Source organism: Pyrus communis, chromosome 7, assembly GCF_963583255.1.
Source record: "Pyrus communis chromosome 7, drPyrComm1.1, whole genome shotgun sequence".
NCBI lineage: Eukaryota > Viridiplantae > Streptophyta > Magnoliopsida > Rosales > Rosaceae > Pyrus > Pyrus communis.
The window spans coordinates 4,178,216-4,205,303 of NC_084809.1; the positions used below are offsets into that span (position 1 = coordinate 4,178,216).

The 27,088-nt window shown below is 36.2% G+C and overlaps 3 protein-coding genes across 3 annotated transcripts; 2 read left to right on the plus strand and 1 right to left on the minus strand.

Moving 5' to 3' along the window:
• The first annotated feature begins 767 nt into the window (after window positions 1-767).
• LOC137739527 (protein trichome birefringence-like 19) lies at window positions 768-4,921 on the plus strand. Its single transcript, XM_068479124.1, has 2 exons — window positions 768-1,530; window positions 3,961-4,921. Exons 1-2 carry the CDS (start codon window positions 1,021-1,023, stop codon window positions 4,783-4,785), a joined length of 1,335 nt encoding a protein of 444 aa, XP_068335225.1. The 5' UTR covers window positions 768-1,020; the 3' UTR covers window positions 4,786-4,921.
• An 8,246-nt stretch (window positions 4,922-13,167) lies between these two features.
• Window positions 13,168-14,692, plus strand: LOC137738645 (protein trichome birefringence-like 19). Its single transcript, XM_068478120.1, has 2 exons — window positions 13,168-13,649; window positions 13,785-14,692. Exons 1-2 carry the CDS (start codon window positions 13,173-13,175, stop codon window positions 14,565-14,567), a joined length of 1,260 nt encoding a protein of 419 aa, XP_068334221.1. The 5' UTR covers window positions 13,168-13,172; the 3' UTR covers window positions 14,568-14,692.
• A 3,019-nt stretch (window positions 14,693-17,711) lies between these two features.
• LOC137740088 (uncharacterized) lies at window positions 17,712-20,168 on the minus strand. The gene is made up of 6 exons (XM_068479888.1): window positions 19,754-20,168; window positions 19,342-19,464; window positions 18,983-19,171; window positions 18,786-18,867; window positions 18,290-18,354; window positions 17,712-18,172 (listed from the first exon to the last, which is right to left on the minus strand). Exons 1-6 carry the CDS (start codon window positions 20,030-20,032, stop codon window positions 17,876-17,878), a joined length of 1,035 nt encoding a protein of 344 aa, XP_068335989.1. The 5' UTR covers window positions 20,033-20,168; the 3' UTR covers window positions 17,712-17,875.
• Window positions 20,169-27,088: the final 6,920 nt, after the last annotated feature.

The window sequence follows — 27,088 nt, forward strand, 5'->3', positions numbered from 1 at the left end:
TATTTCTAGTCTTGCAATGTAGACTAATTTGTACTTTAGCATCGACACGATATTACAACATGACACTGAAATAATAGCCATCCATCTCAAAGATTTGAATAATTTGCAATAATATATATGGGTAGAATTTGGGAATAACACACGCTTTTAACACAAATTTTGACATTCATTTTTTAGGGTCCACTTTGTAATGTATTTCAACAATTTGAATCGTCTATATTTTAGTACTTCATTTATAAATCATCCTTGCAAAACCATTACAATAAATCCAAAACCATTAAAACATTCATTTATAGCAAAGAAAAATGGATGAATACAGTTCTATAAAGAAACATTAAAATTAATCAAACGATCATATGGTTTCGGATTTGAATGATTTTTGGCAGACATGATCTTTGAGGTAAAACATAAAAGATAGATCGTTGAAATACATTAAGAAGTGAATTAATTCCACAAGAATGTGTGTAAAAATATGTGCCAAAAACATGTGTTCTCAATCCTAATCCTATATATATATATATATATATATGTATGTATATATGTATATGTATATGTATATGTATAAACATATGTACACTTTTTCCACTAAATTACAACTACATCCTTGGCAGGTCCTCAAAGGTGTGAAGTTGTAGCCTTAGGGTTTTTTTTTTTTTTTTTTTTTCCTTTTAACTTTCGTTTTAAATTACATATGTTTGTATATCTCGATGATTCTCTTGAGACGTGCTAGGGTCATATACTCCAAATGAAAGAGCTAGTAGATAGAAGAGATCTATATGGTTAAGGGTAGCATCATGCACATTGTAACACAGCCACAACGATATAATATAAATAATTCGATAATAATCACTAACCACCCTCCCTCCTTGTGATCTTTGAAACTTTCCACACCTATATGTTTCAGTACTCTCTCATCATTTCCCACTGCCTTTAGAGAACTCTCTCTCCTCTCTCTGCGTCTCTGTCTCTCTCTCTCTCTCTCTCTCTCTCTCTCTCTCTCTCTCTCTCTCTCTCTCTCTAATGAAGCACCAAGCCATTGATGAGCTTCTCTTTGGGAAAATACGCCCACAAAAGGCACCAAAAAAATTTGTACTGCTAGTCTGTGCCCTACTTCTTCTTACAATCATCCCACTCTATTACCCTTCAATATGCCGCTCCTTATTTGTGTCAAAAACTATTGATTCCAACCCACTAGTCCCCTCTCCATCATCATCTGCTCAGGAGGAGGATTTGCCTTCTATAACGAGCAACTTAAAGTGTGACATATTTACTGGAGAATGGGTTCCAAATCCAGATGCTCCCTATTACACAAACAAAACATGTTGGGCAATCCATGAGCACCAAAACTGCATGAAGTATGGAAGACCAGACACTGAGTTCATGAAGTGGAAGTGGAAGCCAGATGATTGTGAGCTACCCGTTTTCAACCCGGCTCAGTTCCTCGAATTGCTTAGAGGGAAGTCCATGGCATTTGTTGGAGACTCTGTGGGTAGAAACCAAATGCAGTCCATGATATGCCTCCTTTCAAGGGTACGTATGCCTAGCCCTTTATTCTATATTCCTCCTTTACCATCTAATATTTGTTTGTTATTTATTGTTTAATGTTACCATGATATGGTCTTTTGGTTTTCTTAGTAAATCAACATATATATAATTAATTACTAGTTCATGCACAATTAATTATTATGTTATTTGTTGTCTCCATTTGATTTATTCAATCTGATGACAAAAAATAAAAGGTGTGTAAGAAGAGAAAAAGTATGTATGGTTATTGTTTTCCTACTAACAGAAGTCTTTCATGTTATGGTGAGAGATTTTGTTCACTAAATTAGTTTGCAAATTATGTAATGTGTCATTAATATAAAATAAACACATTAATCAACAATTAAGTAATAATTCAATCATCAACAACCACGTCATATGGTTTATAAAATTTAGTATAAATAGTTAGTTTCTCTAGTATTACCCTGAATAAATTTTTTTCTTTCCCTTATTTACTAATTTAATAAATAGAAAGTTGAACTACTACTGCACTACAAAGACAAATCCTGTTTATTATGTAATGATTGTACAAATCTAATGTATCTCTATATACCATGAAGAATCTGTATTTTTGATAAAAGCATACACATATGTCACACACTGACAGCCAAGATTTGTCTGATAAAGCTTTTTGTGGTCCCTTCAATGAACATGCATGGTAGTTAATTATCGACTTTGAAACTTGAAAGCTAAAAGGAAAACGAAAGGTTTTTCAATATGCTCGAAATATGGATCATAATATCATATGTTATTATATAATTAGAGAATTTTTTTTTTTTTAAATGTTCCTCTAATTGTATAATAATATGTAATGTTTCGCTTCGTATTATGCACACATTAAAAAATTTCTCATGAAAAAGGAGAAGTTGAGAGAAAGAATATACTTTGGATTGGATCTTGAAATATATGGGATTTGGATCCTCTCCTGAGTAGATGGTCCGAATTCTGCTGATCAAGCAACATGGATTGTTGGATCAAAATCCAACGGTTATAATTATTATAATTTTTAGAAAACCTCCTTGTTTGTAGCCGTTGAATTTTGATCCAACGGTCCATGTTGCTTGATCAGCAGGATTTGAACCCTATGCTCAGGAGAGGATTCAAATCCGAAATATATATATAATTTCCCATAGCAACTGGCGCTGTCGCTTCTAGATTAGTTAAATAATTTTGTCCTAATATGCACGAGACTTAGATCTTCAAGGTTAGTTGACCTAAGCCTTTTATGTTATTGAAGGATAAAGAGGATTAGGTAAAAATAATAGGAGCCTTGTTATTATTAATCACAATATCTTGTCTAGTAGCTAGGTAGATGCATGATAGGAATCTTTTCCATCCCTTGTTGTGCGAATAACTATGTCTTGTAATATTTCACATGGATTCTTAATAAAAATAAATAAAAAAATAAAAAATATGACATGGCCAATGAAGCATCGAAACATGGAGGCTTTATATATTTTTCTTCCTAAGAATAAAAATATAAAAGCATGCATACACCGATCCGACTGGTCATGCATAAATCATCACTTAAATTGTCTAGTAAGCTATAGCACCAAAAAATCTATGCGTAGTTGTAATTTAGGTTAGTTAGGCAGTATAGCGTGTTGGCCATTGTGCACTTGTGTGCGATTTCTTCATTTAAATTAGAATAATTAAGTTATTTTTTTTGTTAAAGAAGTCTCAAAACACAAATGCTCTACTTCCCAAATTCATAGTTAATTGCAAAGAGCATGTAGTTTAAACGGCGTAAAACATATATTCATGTACACAAGACCTTGTGTGGTTCGATTCTCTCCCTCTAACATCGCTTCTGTTAAAAAAAAAAAAAAAACTCAGTTCAAAACAAGAATAAAAATACAAAAATGCTTTTGGGTATCCAAGATAATGTCTAATTGTCTGTGGAGCCCCATGACATATATTCGATCAGCCGAATAACCCACAGACATACTTGTGGAGACAACTGTCGTCTAAACAGATCTAGCTTCCCATGTGTTAGTCTATTACTGTGTCTTATTATATGGATTATTATTTAGTTATCCGAAACCTTGTGCATGTTGATGACCTATTATATCTGTATCCTTCACATGGCTCTCGACTTCCCTATACATAACACAAATGATTAACCCTCACCGTCTACAGAATAAAGCTTTTGGTCTCAAATATAATTAACATTAATTACATTGGGTGTAAGCCGCTGAGAGCGTTTAAGTTCGAATCTCGTAAATAGGAAGTTCGATATCAATTTATTCTCAACCCTAATATAATTAATTACGTCATATGAAAGAAAGAAGTACTTATCATGCGATGTTTTATAATCACTCACGCTAAAGCATTTCCAATTTTTGCTAAACACCACAGAAGTTAATTTTTGCTAAACACAAATCTGTACAAATAAATGTTGGTTGGTGTTTAAATTAGGTGGAATATCCAATAGATGTTTCAACTACCGAAGACCAGAGGTTCATCCGCTGGAAGTACACATCCTACAACTTCACTATGGCCACGTTTTGGACTCCACATTTGGTCAAATCCAAAGAAGCAACATACACAGACGGTCCGACCAAGACCGGCCTTTTCGAGCTCTACCTCGACGAATTTGACGAGGCATGGACAACCCAGATTAATGAATTCGACTACATCATACTTTCTGCGGGGCATTGGTTCTTCCGGCCGATGGTGTACTACGAAAATCGAAAGATTACTGGGTGCAACTATTGCCTCCTAGACAATGTACCTGACCTAGGCAAGCACTACGGTCATAGAAAGGCTTTTAGGACAGCTTTTAAGGCCATCAACAGCTTAGAAAATTATAAGGGTATAACATATGTTAGGACTTTTGCGCCGTCACATTTCGAAAATGGAATATGGAATGAAGGAGGAAATTGTTTGCGAACGAAGCCGTATAAGAGTAACGAGACACGGTTGGAGGGTTTAAATTTGGAGCTTTATATGATCCAAATTGAGGAGTTTAGGAAAGCTGAAAAGGAAGGCAGAGAGAAGGGGTTGAAATACAGGCTGTTGGACACAACACAGGCAACGTTATTAAGGCCAGATGGTCATCCTAGTAGATATGGGCACTGGCCAAATGAAAATGTGACTTTGTATAACGACTGTGTGCACTGGTGCTTGCCGGGACCGATCGATACATGGAGCGATTTCTTGCTGGAGATGTTGAAGATGGAGGGTATGCGATCAGCTGAGGAGAAGAAGCACCTGATTTCAAGAGACAGAAGATCGAATTGATGGATGCAATTAACCGAAGTTGGTACGTATTTGATCAATGGATTATTCATTTGTTGCAGAGTATTTTGGTGTTAAAAGTTTGTTCAAGATGTTATTGGTGGCTACAGAATGTGACTCTATGATAAGTATTACTAAACCACCTGTGCCTTTCATATATAAAATGATGTCGTAAACCTAAAATTGCATCAGATAAATTTGACTGTATAGGTAGAACCCTTTGCAGCCATTAAAAACTCCCTGTATAACTCCTTTGCAGACAAATCACCGCAAGCAGAAATAATCATCTTATGCAATGCCTGACCGCACTTTGGCATGTACTTTGCTACTTCAATGTCGACTTGGTATCTCTTTAAAACCCTTATAAACAGAGTCTTGAGGCGTGACATATCGATAGGAACATTCTTTGGTGGACTCCATAGATCCAAGTCTTCTTCCTCCATGCTCTTCCTTACTATAATCCTGACTAGTAAACAGCGTAAAAGAAAGAAGTTAGGCCCTGCACAACGTACCTCAATACGGTGAGCTGAAAGGAAGGAAAACGATGACAACCGAGATCAATATTGGCTTTGACGGCAGATTTCGCAGGATCCAATTTATATTCTGAAAAAAAAATCCTCCTTGACATTAAAGATTTCGAGCTTTGGGGCATTGATTAAAAGTTTTCACGCATTATTTTGAACATTGCATGCAAATTTCAAACATATCCTTAGTATCTTCAGTTCAGGTGCTGAAATGTTGAAAAGCAAGGGGAGGTCGTCTTGAATGTCATCATCTTTTCGATAATAAAAAAAGGACAAAGGTCCCCTTCTATTTTCAAATCTTCAAGAACAGGGCAGCACGAGAAAAGTTTACAGATTGAATCCTTATCGGGCAAATCAATTGTAATGCGGAGGAACTTGAGACTTGTGAAACACCCTGTGGTAGGAATGTTGATAACGAAATCTGATCTCAACTTCAATTTCATCAGTGTTTTACACACAAAATGGCTTTTAGGCAACTCATGTGCATATTTTATAACATCAAGATCAAGCTCAACAACTCTCCGCAGGTCAATCCAACCATTAATACTATGAGAACAGCCCTGACTACCAGACCAACAACGTAGGCATAACTTTTTGATGTGCGATAAGTCATGAAAGAAAATCTCAACGATCATGAAAAAACCGGCAATATCACTGAAATCATCGGTGCAGAAGTCTAGATTGGGAACAGAAGCCCATAGGTCCTTCCGTCCTGTAGACAGAATGGCCGTCTTCACAACACATTTTGGTGGAAGATATGAAAATATGTGAGAAATAACTTCACCTGGTAATTCACCTAGTTAGATAAGTCTTTGTTTTCAATGCACTAGATAACAATCCAATCCGATGTGTTATGCGCTTGTGGAACTTAAAACTAGCGGGTTTGGTTATATTTTTGGCACTATTGAACGGACCTACCTCTCTAAATGACCTCACGCTATATACCAATCAATAATCACGCAGGCGATGATGCTTAATCACTAACTGGTAATCCTTACAGAAAAGAAAGATTTGAGCGTGTATTTCCCTTTCAGGTTGATCGAGTACTGAAATGGCGATGCCAACAGTATCAAATATGTTTGGATGGAATTCTAACTTGCACTTGTTTTCCACCGCCCGCACACACTCGGGCTCTGCGTGCGGCATTGATGGTCTTATAGCTTAAATGACTCTTGTTCTTTCTTTTGCCCGGTTATATTTATCAGTATTTGCAAAGGCAAAAAACAATTCATACCACCCAAAAACACTGTGACACAAAACAGAGAGCAAAATAATATTGCCCAGAAGTAGAAGGTAAGAAACAATAATTTGATAGAACTCAACCAATAAAGAGAAGAATTAGACATTAATTAATTGGCAATATTCAAACTTATAGGTCCTTGAATTGTATCTGTAAATTAAGCAAATCTAACTTATACATTACATGCACATTACATTCTGGAACACTAGTACTATCAAAACTAGTCATTGATCAAGAAGCAACTGAGATTTTGACTTCGGAAGATGCTCGAGGAAAACCCTCTATTCTACGGATTTCATTCAACCAAAAAGATAGCGGTTTGACGCTGCAACAAAAATTCATATCCTGCAAGCTTCTTCCATGTTCAAGCAAAAATCTTACATTGTTGATCATAGAATAGAAGACCGAGAAATTGGTATAACTCTTCACCACATTTAGGTGACATAAGAAGGCACTGGAACTTTGAACTTGATTTTGCCAGTATTGTTCTTCAGTGCAACCGGTGCTGTCCAACAAAGGGTTGTTCCATCTCTGAAGAATGTTTCGAATATAAGAAGTATATGTTCATATGAAGAATATAAAAGCAGCAGAATAATGTCAAAACTTACAGCATTGTGGCCTGTAGACCATAGTTCAAGTATGATAGTGTGTACTACAGGAGAACTCTTCAATAAGCATGCTATTCCTGGGATTTCACATTTTTTCAAACTAGTACAGATATGCAAGGTCTGAAGATTTATAAATGAATATCGTAAACCACCTCCAAAATATATATTTGGTAGGACCTGCAAACAAAACAGATAAATCCACATATTGCATGTAAGGAAATTTCCGATGTGCAATACAATATCCGTATGTGATTATAGACAAAAAGAAACTGACTCTGGTATGAACACACACACACATTGGTACTACAAGAACAACCAAAGATAGGAAATTGAAAGTATTTCTCCAATGTGGGACTTGGGTGCGGTCGACCTTCCTGTCATGCATTCTCCAGCAAAATTATGCAAGAATCTGAGAACTAGTGAACAAATAGAAAGCATGCATATATAGGTATATGTGTGAACCTCAAGACCGCCAGATAGTATAAGCTTTTGAACTTGGGATGATGCAGAAATAAGATTATTGACAGTGTTATTGAAGGCTACAGAAGAAGTTAGGGTTTCAGGTACAAGAAGCTTCAAGAAAGTGGAAGCTCAGCGATGAAGATTTGCAAGAAGCGTAGCAGCGAAGGCAGAAAGAGAGAGAGGATCCAGTCGTTAGACAGAGACGGGTGATACCATGTTTGGAAAAGAATATCTTTTCATTCAATGAATAATTTTACAAGATAGTTGTATATATGCAACTCATTTACATCTGTCACTACCAATCACTCTCCAACTAACTATACACCTAAACCAAACGAACAGATATCCAACTAACTCTCTAAGTATTATCCAACTAATTCATTTACATAATTACCCTCAATAGTCAGGACAGGAAAGATGTCGATTAAAATTTTCACGGTGATTTTATTAACTTCCCAATCAAGAAGTCGTAGGTTCGGGGCAAAAATCTTTATCCAACTCACTATATTGTCGAGCCGTATTGCCCTGCAATATTGGATCTTCAAATTCTCTAGTCTCGTATATCAATATTCCACTGATATTTGTACATCTTTGAGGTTGGGACTTCTAACTATAAGATCATGACTCATATTTTTACAATATTCTACGGTCAATCTCTCAAGAGAAGTGAATGAAGAACTGGTAAATAAATCCACGTCGTCCAAAGCACTCTCCGAGAAATGCACACCGGTTAGAGACATGAGTGAAGGGAACGGAGACCACTCTTAGAACTAAGTTTTAATAAAATTGGCCGCCCTATGCATCTATATTGTGGAGCTCCCGTTTCCAATTTGAGACTCCTTAACGAATCACATTCAATTAAACAGTATGGAACTTCACAATTATCTCTCGGCCAGATTTCAAGACTAAGTTCCTCAACTCTATGCTTCACCACCCGACCAATGAAATCATACAAATCAGAACAACTCAGATGGCCTGAAACACGAAAAACCCTTATATTAGAGTTTTCATGGCAGCGGGACAATACTGTGGTTATGGACTTCATTGCTTTAGTTTGCTGATCAAGTATTTTCTCATTAACCAAATATTTGGGATAGGGCATTGGAAAAACCTCAGAGAAGTCAAGGACAGGATAGGAAGCCCATAGATAACTCCATCTTCTAGATAAAACACTGGTTTGTGCAATGGTTTTGATGGGTAACAAGGAAAGTGTCTGATGTAATATAGCATCTGGAAGATTGCTAATTCTGTCACTGTTTTGATCATGAGGTTTGTTTTCTTCCTCCTCTCCCGGCTCTGAAGCTCTACTACTTTTCGAGTTTTACTCCTAATGAGATTTGTTTTCTTCCTCCTCTCCTCGCTCTGAAGTTCTACTACTTTTCGAGTTTGAGTACTCCTCATGAGGTTCATTTTATTCCTCCTCTCCCAGCTCTGAAGCTCTACCACTTTTCAAGTTTGAGTAGTCCTCATGAGGCTTGTTTTCTTCCTCCTCTCCCCACTCTGAGACTCTACTACTTTTCGAGTTTGAGTACTCCTCGCAGTGGGATGATTTGTAACAACAAAAAGATGCTTTGTTTCCCATGGCCTAAAGTATAATGCTAGGGCTTTTGAGAATTTATTTTGCGTTTTTGTTAGGGTTTGAGACTTTTGGGGTTCTTGTACATATGCATGAATAATATATAGGCTGGTGGATGGGGGGGGGGGATATTGGATCTGCCTCTCTGGCATGAGCCAAATTAGGGAAATAATATATATACTCCAAAAGGATCTAAAGAATCAAACCACTTTTGGTGGTAAGAAAGGCTCCTACATCTTTGTCCTTTTGTTTTAGGAATGTGTAAGTAAATGCGTGAATAAAAGGTGTTAGTTTTCGTTTGCTCTATGAAATTGGGTCCAATCTCACATTTATATTTACGGAGAGAGTTCCGTAATTTACCATGCAAACTTGATGATTAAGGTTGAAATCCCTATCTATTAGTTCCCTTTTTTGTTGATATTTTCATAAATTTGCGCAGGTAAGAAGGCTTCTATCTTTTTTTTAGTTATTTTTTGTTATAAAAATATTTTGGCAAATTAAGTTTAAAAGATACTAAATTCGAATGAACGTTTACATTAGATGCATTAAATTCAAAGGAAAACCATGAAAATTTTGCATTATATTCGATGGAAACGTTTAAATCAAATACTAATAATAACTCATGTGGAATAAAAATTGGGGGCGGTAAAGAAAGCATACGCAGGGAAGAGGGAGCAAAGATTCTTTCTCGAATTTGATTTGCTAAACAACCGAGATCACATGATGGCACAATCCTTTTCTTTTTCCTCTTCTTTTCCTTCCTCTGGTCTGAAGAGGAGTCTGCCAAGGTTGTAGAGGCTGACGGCACAGAAGAGGGCACATCACAAGGGGGTGAGCGGACTTCAGAAGATTGCACATTGCTCACACTTATCGACACCAGTCGATCAATATCGTGTATCTGTACATAGTTTTTTAAACGTTATACATATGGATCATATTTCAATGCGAGACCAGTAATTAATATCACTAGGCGGAAATAGACAGAAAATGCTAAGTTGCATATTGATGATGAACCGCTAATTTATTTCATACATTTAGATGACTAAATGATATTCTATTCGAATAATCTTTTGTATGAATGATCTTCAAATAAATATTAAGAAATGGAGCAATTCCGATTTTAAACGTTTTATGGTAAATACACTTTATAAATTTATAAGTAGATGAATGAGTTCATTGTCTTAAAGAGGAATGCATGCATTATCTTTATCTCTAATGAACATGCTACTCCAGCAGCAAAATTGCCCCATTGCTTAACGTACAGCCTACCCTTCACCCTATTATGTTTTAAAAGAGAACTTAGACAATTATAGCAGTTATATCCAGCCCCATTTTTTCAGCTACTGAGCTATACAAAACTGTTTAATGCTTAACTTCAATGGAGGATGAAAAGGACTTGTTGATAGTAGAGGTGATGAGATTGATTTTACTGGCCTCTATCTCACAACTTTTTCAACCACGAATATATTTGTTCTGAAGCTATTGGTCTCATTTGGTTGTAGTTTTGTATACAGAGGGATATTGATCAAGTTTTAGATTCTCTGTAATTTTGAAAAGCATCAATTGGCTGTCATTGTTCTTTTACTTTGCGAGATTATTCCACACAATGTATATACTTACATAAGGGTAACGTTAAGAAGACTAACTTTTTAAACTAATTTTTTTAGATTATATGACTTGTTTGTTGATAATTGTTAGAAATGTAATTCTCAGGACATGATGATGTTGATTCTTTATTAAAAGACATAATATGTTGATAAACCATCAATATTTTTTTTTCCTTTAAAAAGGGAAACAACTAATGACGAACCACGGTTATTCAACCTTCCGAGTCCAAAGGAGGCTAGTTGGGAATTGCAACCTACCTGTGACCATGATCAAGCAGATTCACATCTTACAAAGTATCGAAACCCATCAATAATACTGTTAAACAACATTTCAATGTATATCAAAACAAACAAACCACCAACTTGTTATATTTACACGTTATTGACATTATCAATACAAATTTTGTCCTTTTAACTTAATAAGGACCGACGTCGTGCATAAAGATGAGGATGCCAAATCATGACATACATTCTGTTTTTAATTACCTAATTGTAATGTGCTATGTGTACAAGTTAGTTAGAGAGGTTATTAGTTGTTATGGTTGTTATGACTATAAATACCATACTCATGTAATTATTTTCTAGTTAAGTAATGAAATTGTAATATTTCAAAAAGATATTTTCCTCTCAGTTTCTTTAGTGCACAACTAATCAGTAAAAAATGTGCAATTGTATTACACTATTGTAAATTTCATATATCAACATTACTAGGTTACCCTGTTTACCTGTCTACAGTGAATACCCATTTTAATTGTTCGTCTCAATTCACTTCAGAAACGATTTGAACAGCCAGCCTGTCAAGGTAAATGCGATAGCAACCAAGTAACTCTTTGAAAGTGGTGGCAAATAAGTTAATAACTCAATCTTTGATCACTAAAGACGGAAAGTGACCATATTTTTCTTCTTATTTTTCATATATATATTAATAGTAAAACATATATTTGACCAGAAATCACATTTCAACTGAAATAGTTAACGGAATAAAACATAGTGATCACGAGAATGTGATTTCGGGTTATAACAGTGTTTTACCTCTATTAAGTCACACTTCAAAGAAAACTACTGTCACCATGCTATGCATAATTTTGTTCCCGATGATAAGTAAAGTCCATAGACATGTAGCCAAAGCTGCATTATTGTCAAACCAAACATTGACGATGTGAACAGTGGAGGCCACGAGCCTAATCTGAGAACTTTCCACTTTGCAATCATTTCTGACTTCACTCTCAAGCCACTGCAGACCTGGCCATCATACTCCAATCCCTTCTGGCACAAAGTACCCGATGACCATCCATATGAAATGAGTCAAAGTATACATGCACTCAATTATTGTTGGCAAGATTTTATCCCAAGAATGAATGAATCAAATTCATTTTGGCTAATTCTGAAGCAGATGCGAGTTTGTTTTATAAATGAAACAAAAGTGATTTTCCATTACTAATGATAATATTAGCAATTACAAGGGTCGGCATATGGATACAATTTTCAGTGACCAAATATTTGATCAGAAGGTAATTCACACAAACAAGCAATGATGATAATTCTCTAATTGGCTACCATAAGCGCGCACACACACTCACACTAGCACAAGCACCCCAATACAAATCTGCCACAAAGATGGCAGACGCAACATAATTATAGAGCACACATAATATCACCGCAATACAAGCGAGACCACATTAAACCATCGTTAACAAGTGAGGCTAAATCAAAACCATAGCTCACGAGTTGTTGTTTCCATCACTCGCTAGTCGAGATGTTATCCGCTAGATGCAGTACAAAGAAACCTACAGTGACCTACACTAATCCGAGAAACGAAATCCTCTTATTGCTCGTCTCCAGCAATTGGCTCATCTCAACATGCAACTTTACCACTTCAAGTGAGATCCGCCACAACTATGAGCCAAGCAAGGTAAGGCCATCATAGATCTGCTCAAGGAAGCTGATGCGATTTAAGCTGGTTAATTAGGATAGTGTACTATCTCTCTACACCTGAATTCGAATCTCTTACAATACATTAGTGTAATTAAAAATAATATCGCCAAAAAAATAATTCTGAAAAGGTCAATAATGATCAAGTAATGAAAAACTTAGTGCACATGCACCTTGTTTAGAAGGTAATTATCCCCAAATAATGTGAATGCAATTATATGTAAGGTGGCTTTGCTATTTTTTGTCCAAGGTTGTATTTAATTATGAAAAATGATGCCCCACCAAAAGAAAAGTTGCATCATAATTTGGTTGGTAACCCATACCATAACAAATTATTTGCTAATTTTCCTCAATTATCACATTATTATTAGACATATTACCCATATATAAATATATTTCAAGAATCCAATAATCTATAATCTTGCCTCACAATTCTCCACCATGAAGTTTCAAGCCATTGATCTGCCTAATGCAAAATACACACAACCAAACAACACCTACAAAAAAGGTATTCTTCTAGCCCTCACCCTTCTTCTGCTCACCTCAATCCCTATCTGCATAAACAACAGCATAACTTCTCCATTGCTATCTCCTAACAGCAACATTACCAGTGGATTAAAAACCATTGAAAACGAAGACCAATGCCAAATATTTACTGGGAATTGGATTCCATATCCGGATGGACCTGCTTACTACACAAATGAAACTTGCAATTTGATCATTGATCAGCAGAACTGCATGAAATTCGGGAGGCCTGACACCGAGTTCATGAAATGGAGGTGGAAGCCCAAAAATTGCGAGTTACCATTGTTCGATGCAGCTCAGTTCTTGGAGCTTGTTAGAGGGAAGTCATTGGCATTTCTTGGTGATTCCGTGGGAATGAATCAAATGCGGTCATTGCTCTGCCTTTTGTCCAGTGTAAGCCTTCAATTACTCTTAGATAGTCCGGCTATGGAAATGACGTCCGTAATTTTCTTTTTACAAATCAGTACAAAGATTTTGAGTAATTTCAAGAAAGTCAGGCTATGGAACTGACGTTGTTCTTTCTTTCAGGTGACTTATCCTGAAGACGTTTCTCACAAGTATTCAACAAACACGAATTATTTCAAGCGTTATGTGTACCACGACTACAACTTCACTATGGCAAATCTCTGGGCACCCTACTTGGTTAAATCTCGAGACGTGGACCCGAATGGCCACAACATCAACAGCATCAGGACCCTATACTTAGACGAGCCCGACGAGGCTTGGGAAACTGAGGTTGAAAATTTTGATTATGTCATCGTCTCAGCAGGCCAATGGTTCTTCCTGCCGCTGATGTACTACGAAAATGGTCGCGTTATAGGGTGTCACAAGTGCGGACGAGACAACATGAAATCTTTTCTCACGCACTACGGCTACAAAAAGGCATTCCAAACGGTGTTCAGGACCCTTCAGAACCTCAAAAACTACAAGGGAGTGACATTTTTGAGGACGTTTTCGCCGGCACACTTCGAAAACGGGGCGTGGAACGAGGGAGGAAATTGTGCGAGGACAAGGCCTTTTAGCAAAGAAGAAATGAAGCTCGCTGGGCGTATTTTGGAGATGTATTTGGCACAAGTAGAGGAGCTACAAGCAGCAGAAAAGAAAGGTATGAAAAGAGGCCTTGAATTTAGGTTAATGGATACAACTGAAGCTATGTTGCTGAGGCCTGATGGACATCCTAACTTCTATGGACACTCACCTCACCGGAACATGACTGTTGCTGACTGTGTTCACTGGTGTTTGCCTGGACCCATTGATACGTGGAATGAGATTTTGCTGTATATGTTGAAATCCGGGCACAGAACATCCTGACGGGGGGAAGAAGTTCCGCGCACCTTGAATGTTACTCTAGAAATATTAAATATCATAACAATCCATAGTTAGTTTGAGATATCGTCATTGCAACATAAAAAAGTAAATTATAATAAAATGCTTGATGAAACATTATACGTCCACATTGTTTATATTTTATACACATTATATTTTGTTTATTTCAATGTGATTATATATAATTAGAGTGCATTTTTGTTCACCATCATTTAATGTGGTATATGCTCATCATTCTATTTATCACAGTTAGATGAGTTTGAATTTTGAGATTTGTGCATATCCACTACACGAATCTCCAAATTCATACTCATCTAACTGTGATAAATAAGGTGGTAAGTATACACCATATTAAATGGTGGTGAGCAAAAATGCTCCCTATATAATTAATGGGGCAGATTCGTGACATCATTTTTTTTTTACTTAGTTGTTGACATGTTGTTTTGGGACCCACTCCTTATTGTATTTTAATAATCCAAACCATCTATCTTATAAAACTTTATTTCTAAATCATCCTCGCAAAAAATTAAACAAATCCAGACCATTAATACATTCATTTCTAGTGAAGAAAATAGACTAATATGGTCCCACAAATAAACCCTAAGCCCTTAGTCCAACGTTCATATGTTTTCAGATTTGGGTGATTTTTGTTAGAGATGATCTTTCAAAGAAAATCTTAAAGATGGACGGTTCGAATCATTAAAATATATTACAAAGTTGATCCCATAAAGAAAAATGGGTCAAAGATTATGTAAAAAAAAGATTGTGTTACGGATCCATCCTCATAACTAATAATGATAAAAAAAAAAAGTTCCAATCGATAAAATATATTACGAAGTTGATCCCACAAAGAAAAATGGGTCAAAGATTATGTAAAAAAAAATTGTGTTACGGATCCATCCTCATAACTAATAATGATAAAAAAAGTGCTCGATGCATGTGGTAGATACATAGATTTGAGTTATTATGATTATGCTAGCAGTATCTTGGTGAAAAAGACAACGTACTTGCAAAAATTTGCTGGTGTTTGCTGGCTACTGGTATATTTTTGTATAAAGTTTAGGTGAGTAGTTTACTTCCTAATATTTCGAAAGCGTATGGACAATCGGACGACAGCGAAATTTCGTTGTTCATTACAGTATTAATTTCGGTGTATATGAAATATGATTCTCAAACGCACCACTTGTTCTCACACACAAACTTTAATTTTTTAGCGTGATGATGATGTTATTAATTTAAGCTTTATAATATTAATGGATATGTACTAGCGTTGATATAATGTGATCATGAGATAAAGCACATCTGTAAGGCTGAATGATTGTGGTTTGTCTATAGCATTCTACCCTTTCGGGTTTAGAAAGACTTACAGAGACATTTCAGCTTTCTCTGAGCATCATTGTGTGATTCACCAATATCAAAAATCGATCTCAAAATGTGTTGCGTGAGATATAGGTCTAGAATTCGTTCTACCACTTTACCACCCCGTGGTGATTGGAATATTGGGATTCAGGTTGGATGAACTGACCAACGCAAAGTCTTATTTCAGTTTTGAGTAAAAACTTAAGATGACAAATTTAGCAAGTTGAGCAAATTTAAAATAATTTCTTGACTCACATGTTGAGTAATCTATTCAGGCAAACACAGCCTTTTGAAATAGTAAAAGAATGATCACTCTCAATATATAATTAGGGCATTACTATTACCATGTGTTGATATTTAAAGGGAGAAATTTTAACATATGTCCTTTCAAATCAGTTGACTTATGAGGCACATTTACACATACTCTCGAAGTTCCATGAAAAATCCCTATATCGTATTCACGTACTTTAGAATTGACTTCACTCTAAATTTAGGCATAAGGAGAGGCGGATATAAGATTCTTCCATATAGGGGCATGCATTAGGCCCTTGGAGATACACCTGAACCTCCATCTCTATATGTAAAACCTATTGGAATCGTATCCCAGGACCAACATGACCATAAATTTGTCACTAGAGACCTACATTTGCCCAAGTACCTGAATCAGATTATCCTCACAGGCTTCATTGGAACAACTGCAGGATGATCCCATGCTTCTTTCAGCAGCAATAGGCAGGCTTCCCTCAGATTCAAAAGATGAAAATAATGACTCAAACAATGACAGAGAAATTGCCGAGAGTTCAACTGACGATGTTCAATCAGCTGCATAAGATGTTGCAGACATGAAGAAATGGTGCTATGCTTGGAAAGTTTGAACATGGAGGAACTTTGACGATGATATTCAAAAGCTTTTGAAGCTTTTCCACGGCGATGCAACTTGGAGAAAGCTATTTGCGAGCATGCCTGATAACAGGAAGAAACCTTTCCTCCTTGGGCTTGGTTCATGTAATGATTCAGCAGGTACATGTGTTTATGTTTAGCAGCGCGCAAATTTAGTTCTAGTCCAAGTTTTTTTGTTAATCGAAGCTTATCTATTTCTTTCTTAGTACGTTTGTTGATAGTGTACTCGTTGCCGCAACCAGGGCAGGTGGCAGAAACAACTCGTTTGGTGGTCTCAGAGGCTGGGAGGTGTCCAATAGGCCGAAAAACGTTGCAGTCAATTGCCCTTCTCGTTCTCATAAACAAAAATAGACTACCATACACGCCCCTTGCCGGCTAGCTACCCTCGCCTACCTCATCTATAGGCATTTCTATCCGCCCGCGCGTCTCGTGACTGTAATGGTTGGGGGTTGGCTCTGCTCGCCGGTTGTGCTGCGTGAGCCTCCATGGTGGATTCGGCTGCCTTCTTTCTCTTTCGCTCTCTATTCGCTCGCTCTCTGCTTCCTCAGCTATGAAAGAAGACACGCCTATCAATCCTCAACGTCACAATGAATTTGTTGCATTACCGGGTTAATAAAATTTGCTGAATACTGGATTCAAAATTAGCAGATTAATATGCCTCCATTAGATTTCTACTGCTCTACATGTTTTGCCGGTGATTTTGGTGTCCGCTAGAAAAATGAATGGAGTTTACGGAAAGGATCAAAATGTCATCCGAGAGTGAGTTTGAGAACCACAGAAAACAAAACAAAAAAAGTTGTGGGACGAAAACGAAGGACGGTGGAAATACTCCCATCACTCCAAGAGAATTGAGTCTTACAAAATAACTAGTAAAACAAAGTAACTTTCTTTATTTATATACGTTCAATATTTGAAACAAAGAATATTTCATACAACAAAGTTCTTCACACCCCCTCTTTTACAATACAAGACATATTGGGTTTAGTATACAAAGAGAATTTGGAAATATTGATAGCGTCTTCATGGAACACTCTTCAAAAAGAGATCTTGATGAAGACCAAGATGTTCAAAGCTAAAATGTAAAGCACAAAACCCGACCTGAGCAGCATGAGCCTTTGCTGATTCTCTGCTCGGCCATCGGCATTTCTATGATTAGCATCAAGGATATAACCAGACGAAGCAGGTCCTTTTCCTGATGCACTCCGTCCAAACCTATTTCTAGTATTATTCATTTCTATGTTGCTACTTTCAAGATTTCTCCATAACGCATTCAATCTTTCCAGCTCCATCTCTTTCAAATGAATTTCATTGACCAGGCCTTCTGCTTGTGCCTATAAACACTCAAGATACCAATGAACAATTTTTTTACCATCTATGAACAGAGAATAATACAAATGACATCTGAGAAATAATAAAATTCAAATATTACTAAAAAGTTACGGAGATACCTGCTTTGCTTCTAGCTGCTCAATTAGGCTGTGCAGTTGTTTGTCCAAAATCTTCTCTCTTTGCACTGCACAAAATAAATTGCTTACAAATTAGTCATACAAACTAGAATGACTGATAGTTTGCTTAAAGGGGTTTCAACTAACAGTTGCAAAATTCAGCCGAGAAGCGGTTAATGAATTTATACAAGAGCCACATGCTGCACCATATGCACCGCGGTACACACAACTAAGTTTGACTTTTATAAACCCGACCCAAAAACAGAAGTAGAGAACTCAACTAACCATAAATTTCGTACCCCTTCCCCATTTTCTTGTTCAAAATTTTTCCGTTTCTAATTTTGTGTAAACCTTATTTGCTTGAATGTTCCCAAGGCCAACAATATATCCAAACAAAAAATAACTAAATGGCTATTGTAAATTGAAAGTTTAAATGCATTCAAACAGCAAACAAACACTATATAAAAAACAAATCGGATGAGTATTGTACTATATCCACCTGGCGAAGGCTGACTCAATGCAATATCTTGAATTTCTGTCCATTTTTGCTCTAAATCTTTCACTACTGCTTCCATTGAACTCTGGGAGAGCACAACATCTTTTCAGCAATCGAGATAAAATAAATCCAAATTACAAACACATCTGCAATGAACGAAGATGAAACAACTGTAAGATCAAAAGGAAGATGAGACTGACCAGTTCTTTTTTCCTCTCCTCTAACTTTTCAAGTACAGCCTTCTTGGAAGCTTCTATGTCATTTTCAGTTTCAACAGTTGTGTTTGGGTCACCAGTGGATTCATCCGATTGACCAGATCGACTGGCATCCAATGCAGTTTGTGCATTTTCAAGTTCATATCTCAAATTCCTTTCATTCTCGTCCATCTCCTGATAACAAGAATAAATAAAAAAATTCAGAAAAAGTGTGGTTTCCATTAACAAAAATACGATATTACTCAATGTCATCAGATACAAGATTATAATACATGTGTAGGCCTATAATACATGATGAATATGAGCGTGGTGCAAAAATAAGTTGTGGGAAACTCAAGGCTCACCATTAGCTTCCTCTTAAGCAAATTCGCTTCTTGAATTTTTTCCTGTATTTTACTTTCACAATTCGATATTGCCCTTTCATATGCAGCGTTCTCTTCCTGCAATGTCACCTCCCTCAACTGTGCCTGTTCACAAATACAAATCGGAACTATTAAGAAAGAAAACTAAAAGACGAAAAACAGCACCTTTTCGATTACTCAAAACTTAAACAATCACATAAACCCAAAATTAGAAGAATATGTGCAACAATTCAAAGTTGTACACAAAAATAGCAATCCAAACAAAAAACCCAGATAGAAAAACCACCGAATTCGAATCAGAACATCCAAATTCAATAAGAATCATAACAAAAATCAACAACCCAGATAAGAAAAATCAATCGAAATTCGAGAACTAAAACGAACCGAACCGGACCTGTTCGCGGGTGGTGGAATGGGCGTTCAATTGGAGAGCAAGGGCGGCGTTGGAAGCGAGGGAGTGGGCGTGAAGATCAGGGAGGCGCTGGGAGATGTCGGAAGGAGGGAGTCTGAGCCGGAGATCACGGATCGAACGGCTGAGAGAAGATGCTTTGCGATCCAAGTCCAGGACATACTTCTGCTGCTCCTGAGTGAATATCAGTGGGATGTCTTCTTCGTTGTCTTGCCCTCCACCTCCTCCCACTACGTCTGCTGCCCATGCCAGCAGTCCCGCCATCCCTCTGAATGGCGAGGCAAGGCAGTACCGGGAATTCAGAACCGACCCGAAAACGAAGCGGGTTGGGAGCAATCCGGGTACTCAAGTTTCTGGTCGTCTGCACTTGTCTCGCCCCTGGATCTCATTTTTAATTTCCTTCTTTTATTTTTTTAAGTGATTCTTTAATGTTTTTTTATACATTTCTAAAATATTACGGGAAATTCCTCATAATTCATCAAATCAGATAATTCGTGCAGTTGAAATTTGATTTAACGGCTGAAGTTATTATAACTTTTAAAGTGGGATCATGTTTGTAACCGTTGAATCAATTTTTAACTGTACGGATTCTCTGATTTAATGGATTAGGAGGAAGGAGTCCGAAGAGAATCCATTTCCAATATTACATATAGTTTTAACCTGATATGTCAAAGAGGTGGCAAATATGTCACCACGTAAGAGGGTCTTATTCATGTCACGTCGGAGACTTGACAAATTTCATAATGGAACTAACGGAAAGTGACAAAGTGAAACGAAAATCAAGTTTTAAATATTAAGGGGTGTAATTTGCATTTCAACAGTGATATTGAGTTCCAGAAGATGTTGCGAAACATAAGTAATAAGTTGTAATGAAAATAATGAATTTTTTTGTTTCAGAAGTCTACGGGTGTCCAAAGCAAATAATTATTTTCCTTAAGAAATCACTGAGCCTTTTATGGTAACTTTATATAGGGTATAAGAGTCATTTTCTTTCAATTAAAATTGATAGACGTCCAGAAATGAAACTTGAGTATACAAAGAACTCCTCTTATGAAGATGAGATCCACTTTGTTAGAGCAACTTGAGGCCCATTGGGCTTGAGAAAGCTCAATTGAATGGGCAAGGGCAAAATGGGCTTCTAGCTCGAACTTGCAATCGAGCCCGAGCCATCAAATTTTGTATTGTGCAGAGGCTCTAATTCACGGCGACGGGAACTAAACTTGGGTTAAAGAAGCGACCACACTATTTTGGCTTAACTGATCTAACCCCAAACATAAAATGATTGGATTGAACTAACCAACTAATAAACTGTTGACGTACATATTATTCTTTTTTTTTTTTTTTTTTTTTATCAAACAATATATTTTGTTATATTAGTCACCGACGGGTTCGAACCTACGCCATCATGCAAGGGCTTAAAGGCTCAACATCTTTTCACCACTGTGGTAAAGGACCACTTGCACATATTATTCATATTTTGATATCATTTTTATAGAAAATTTGATGTTAACCCAATGTCATAAGCATCCATAGGAAAATATCAATGACAATTATTCGCTCATGAAGTTATTCATTTGCTATATATATAACACTTGTAAGTTTTTCAAGTTTCTTGTTTGTAAATAGAAGAGATGTTGTAATGATGGGATTAGAAGTAATGGAATTTGAAATTACTCGCTTAGCAATAATATTTTAAATTTGTTAGATAAACTGAGAAAAAAGAAGTCTGAAAATCCCACTGTAGTGTATAGCAAAGAATTCATCGAACACATTTTGGTTGATGAGTGGTTGTCGTTCTTGGGGCACTTATTGTGTTTGATTGATTCGAAAATTTAAGAGAAAATCGTAAGCTGAAGATGAGATAGAAGAAGATAACCTTGACGAAATCACGAGGTGAAGAAGATATGAGAGAGTTGAATGTGTAACTGAAAATAAATTTACTTATCATTTATTAAATGATTTTAAGCCCAAAATTAACTCATAGATTCGATAATAACACATAAATTAACCTGTGATGAACTCAGATAAGCAAGAAGATTCTATAACTGTCAATGCACAATGAATTCATGTCAAGTGTATAAGTTCAGGAGACAGCTGTTTAAATCTTCCTAGGATTGACCAAACAAGATTTGGAGCCATATTACTTGCAGGCATCATTAAGTGGATATTGAGAAATGACATGCCATTAGTTGGTTGAATCTAATCAACGTAACACCATTGAGAAAGCTCTAAGATATCAAAAATATGGACATCCAATAAATCGCAATAGTGCAAGAACAAACGAAAGCACTATAATCGAGAAGCCGTCAAAAATACAAATACGGTTGTTCGTTATTGGCTATGATTTTAATCCGAACAAACATAGGAATATATTTGATGTATAAGGTGTTTGAAAGGAAAATCATCGTTTCAATAACGGTATACGAATATATTATATTAGTTTCCCTTGATTTCTTAATTTATTCTCATCGCAGCATTTTTGAAACATTTGTAACATGTATTAGCTATTAGGATAAACTCCAACATATATATGTGCTCCAAAACCAACCTCAACTACTAGTCTAAATGTACGTTTCATGTTGTTACTAATTTCTCATACAAATGTCGCCAAAACATCACGCTTATGATATGATGTTCAAATAACATGATCTTAATAATTTCACATGATGGAGCAAGTCGCGCACCACCACCAAAATTTGCTTTCCTTCAAATGTAAAACAAAAAACAAAATAAGACATATTATTTAAAGGAAAGCAAATTTTGGTGATAGTGCGCGATCCTCAACATCTTCCACTCACTTCCAGAGGCAGATCCATAATTTTTTTCATGAGTGAGCTATGTACACAAAAAAAAGGCAAAAGCAATGTGTTTTCAGTGTTGAGAGTGAACATATCGAAAAAAAGAGAAATATTGTATGTGTTATAAATAACTAGACTATTCTTTATATTGTCAATTTGTATTATAATGGAACTTCAACTTTTTTCAGCTGCATTGATAGGGTTAACGTATGGAGATGACGATCTTATTGCCACCGGATCAATGCATGCGGCATTGGAAATTCATGCAGCAAAAGTTTGGTGGCACGTAAAAGAGAGAGATAAAATGTACGAGGGAGATTTCACTAGGATTAATAGGGTGGTAGGAGTGTCGGCTTGCAATTCAGGTCTTGCCTATATTACCGACCACCGGAGCTTTGTTTTCCGATGTGGGATTTTGGATCTATTACGATCGCTAGCTAACTCGCAATTTAACTAAAACAAAGTCGCTAATTTCATACCGATCCCCCTCTTTTCAATTTTTTTATTTTTTTTATTTCTCTTACCATAACTACAAACTATCATATTCATGTTCTTCAAAATATATTTTTCCATTCTAAATCTATTATAATTAATATTTAATCAATTGAAATTAACGATTTAAAAATTAAATTTAAAGATATTCTCATATTTTCAACTTTAAAAATCAATAAAAAATAGTTTTAGGAAAAAAATTTCAATGGAAAAAGAAAAAGAAAAAAAGCAGGGGTAAAAATGTTACGATCGGTACTTTTCTTCCTATTGTCCTTGAAGGGAGTTGCTAGTAGACTAGCAATCAAATGAAATTACGATCGCTACCTAACTAGCAATTTAACTGAAATAAAGTCGCTAATTTCATACCGATCCCCCTCTTTTCAATTTTTTTATTTTTTTTATTTCTCTTACCATAACTACAAACTATCATATTCATGTTCTTCAAAATATATTTTCCCATGCTAAATCTATTATAATTAATATTTAAAAAATTGAAATTAATGATTTAAAACCTAAATTTAAAGATATTCTCATATTTTCAACATTAAAAATCAATAAAAAATAGTTTTAGGAAAAGAAATTCAATGGAAAAAGAAAAAGAAAAAAAGGAGGGGTAAAAATGTTACGATCAGTACTTTTCTTCCTATTGTCCTTGAAGGGAGTTGCTAGTAAGCTAGCGATCATATGGAATTACGATCGCTAGCTAACTAGCAATTTAATTAAAATAAAGTCGCTAATGTCATACCGATCCCCCTCTTTTCAATTTTTTTATTTCTCTTACCATAACTACAAACTATCATATTCTTGTTCTTCAAAATATATTTTCCCATGCTAAATCTATTATAATTAATATTTAAACAATTGAAATTAATGAGTTAAAACCTAAATTTAAAGATATTCTCATATTTTCAACTTTAAAAATCAATAAAAAATAGTTTTAGGAAAAAAAATTCAATGGAAAAGAAATTATGTGGAAAAAGAAAAAGAAAAAAAGGAGGGGTAAAAATGTTACGATCGCTAATTTTCTTCGTATTGTCCTTGAAGGGAGTTGCTAGTATTTTAGCGATCATACAATAATACGATCGCTACCTAACTAGCAATTTAACTCGAAAGCAGTCGCTATTTCTATACCGATCCCCCTCTTTTCAATTTTTTTATTTCTCTTACCATAACTACAAACTATCATATTCTTGTTCTTCAAAATATATTTTCCCATGCTAAATCTATTATAATTAATATTTAAACAATTGAAATTAATGAGTTAAAAGCTAAATTTAAAGATATTCTGATATTTTCAACTTTAAAAATCAATAAAAAATAGTTTTAGGAAAAAAAATTCAATGGAAAAGAAATTCACTGGAAAAAGAAAAAGAAAAAAAGGAGGGGTAAAAATGTTACGATCGGTAATTTTTTTCGTATTGTCCGTGAAGGGAGTTGCTAGTATTCTAGCGATCATACAATAATACGATCGCTACCTAACTAGCAATTTAACTCGAAAGCAGTCTCTATTTCCATACCGATCCACCTCTTTTCAATTTTTTTATTTCTCTTACCATAACTACAAACTATCATATTCTTATCCTTCAAAATATATTTTCCCATGCTAAATCTATTATAATTAATTTTTAAACAATTGAAATTAATGAGTTAAAAGCTAAATTTAAAGATATTCTCATATTTTCAACTTTAAAAATCAATAAAAAATAGTTTAAGGAAAAAAAATTCAATGGAAAAGAAATTATGTGGAAAAAGAACAAGAAAAAAAGGAGGGGTAAAAATGTTACGATCGGTAATTTTCTTCGTATTGTCAGTGAAGGGAGTTGCTAGCACTCTAGCGATCATACAATAATACGATCGCTACCTAACTAGCAATTTAACTCGAAATCAGTCGCTATTTACATCCGATCCCCCTCTTTTCAATTTTTTTATTTCTCTTACCATAACTACAAACTATCATATTCTTGTTCTTCAAAATATATTTTCCCATGCTAAATCTATTTTAATTAATATTTAAACAATTGAAATTAATGAGTTAAAAGCTAAATTTAAAGATATTCTGATATTTTCAACTTTAAAAATCAATAAAAAATAGTTTTAGGAAAAAAAATTCAATGGAAAAGAAATTATGTGGAAAAAGAAAAAGAAAAAAAGGAGGGGTAAAAATGTTACGATCGGTAATTTTCTTCGTATTGTCCTTGAAGGGAGTTGCTAGTATTCTAGCGATCATACAATAACACGATCGCTACCTAACTAGCAATTTAACTCGAAAGAAGTCGCTATTTCCATACCAATCCCCCTCTTTTCAATTTTTTTATTTCTCTTAACATAACTACAAACTATCATATTCTTGTTCTTCAAAATATATTTTCCCATGCTAAATCTATTATAATTAATATTTAAACAATTAAAATTAATGAGTTAAAACCTAAATTTAAAGATATTCTCGTATTTTCAACTTTAAAAATCAATAAAAAATATTTTTAGGAAAAAAAATTCAATGGAAAAGAAATTGACACACCCCGACCGAGATCGGAGCGTGCTGGCCGTCACACGAAGGTGACGTAGCCATGTGCACGTGCGGAAGCTAACAAGGTAGTAGTATGAAAGTACGAATAATTAAAAACTAGCATACAAGGTACTAATACAAGCGCTAGTAAGTGATATACAAAATCAGAGCAGGTCTAAAGCAGTCCAAACAAAAACGACAACAGCAGTACGCCCGAAGGCGACCCTACAATAGGGAGTGTCTGTCAGAACGCCGGAGAGCCCTCAAAGGAAACCACCGCAACGGCTAAGCAACTAGAATTGGTATGTAGAAGGGTCGTAGCCCCCCTGCCTCGCGTGTGCACGCTCGTCCTCGGGGTACGTGTCACCTGTGCAAACAACCAAAACCGACCAACTTCGAGCAGGACGATCCCGACGTCCAAATTCGTCCAACGAAGCACTCCGAGGCTCCTTGGGACACCACCAAGCTACCTACGATCTGAAAATGATATATTCGTGCTCCCCTCAACCTCACGATCACGACTGCACCCTTGGTTTCCTCGATCTGCTACGGTATAATGGTCCTTGGTGTGTGTCCGTACGCTTACAGTGGAAGTGGGAGCTCGGGGGAGAGAGAGAGAGGCACGGGAGAGAGAGAGACAGAGGGAAAGGGAAGGACAGAGAGTGTGCAGGTGTGTGTGTGTGGCCCAACACATGCCACAACACACAAAACAACCTCACAACGTGACGCAAAACACACTAGGGGCAAAATTGTAATTTCACGCGTACGTTTTAATAATCCCGGGACGGGATGTCACAACCTTCCCACCTTAAAAGAATTTCGTTCCGAAATTCAAAACAACCCAGCAGCAGCCCCTAGTGGCCAAAGAACAAACGAGGATACAAATCCCTCATCCGGTCTTCTGTCTCCCACGTAGCTTCCTGAACGGAATGATTCCTCCACAAAACCTTCACTAATTTCACTGTCTTGTTCCTCAAATTCTTCTCTTTCCAATCAATGATCGTCACCGGTTCCTCGTCATACGTCAAGTCTGGATTAATCTCTAACGGTTGAGGAGGTATCACGTGAGATGGATCAGCAACATAGTGTCGGAGCATAGACACGTGAAAGACATTATGCACTCTAGCCAACTCCGGAGGCAACTCCAACCTGTAAGCTACCTCACCAACTCGTTCTGTGACCACGTATGGTCCGATGTACCTGGGACTCAACTTCCCCTTCTTTCCGAACCGCACAACACCTCTCCACGGTGAAAGCTTCAGAAATACCCAATCTCCGACCTCATAAGTTCTGTCCGTAGCACGCCGATCCGCTAGACTCTTCTGCCTGTCCTGAGCTGCTTTCAGGTTAGACTTGATCACCTGAACATTCTGAGTGGTCTCCTCGACAATCTCTGGACCTACTAAAACTCTTTCGCCAACCTCTGACCAACACAACGGTGTGCGACAAGCTCTACCATACAAGGCCTCAAATGGCGCCATGCCAATGCTCGAATGAAAACTGTTGTTGTAAGCAAATTCCATC

Excerpts from the sequence above, each read along its gene's own strand:
- LOC137739527 (XM_068479124.1), top strand. The coding sequence starts at position 1,021 with ATGAAGCACCAAGCCATTGATGAGCTTCTCTTTGGGAAAATACGCCCA. Across the intron at positions 1,531-3,960 it reads TGATATGCCTCCTTTCAAGG|GTGGAATATCCAATAGATGT; the intron begins GTACGTATGCCT and ends TGTTTAAATTAG.
- LOC137738645 (XM_068478120.1), top strand. The coding sequence starts at position 13,173 with ATGAAGTTTCAAGCCATTGATCTGCCTAATGCAAAATACACACAACCA. Across the intron at positions 13,650-13,784 it reads TGCTCTGCCTTTTGTCCAGT|GTGACTTATCCTGAAGACGT; the intron begins GTAAGCCTTCAA and ends TCTTTCTTTCAG.
- LOC137740088 (XM_068479888.1), bottom strand. The coding sequence starts at position 20,032 with ATGGCGGGACTGCTGGCATGGGCAGCAGACGTAGTGGGAGGAGGTGGA. Across the intron at positions 19,465-19,753 it reads ATTCCACCACCCGCGAACAG|GCACAGTTGAGGGAGGTGAC; the intron begins GTCCGGTTCGGT and ends ATTTGTGAACAG. Across the intron at positions 19,172-19,341 it reads TGCTTAAGAGGAAGCTAATG|GAGATGGACGAGAATGAAAG; the intron begins GTGAGCCTTGAG and ends TCTTGTTATCAG.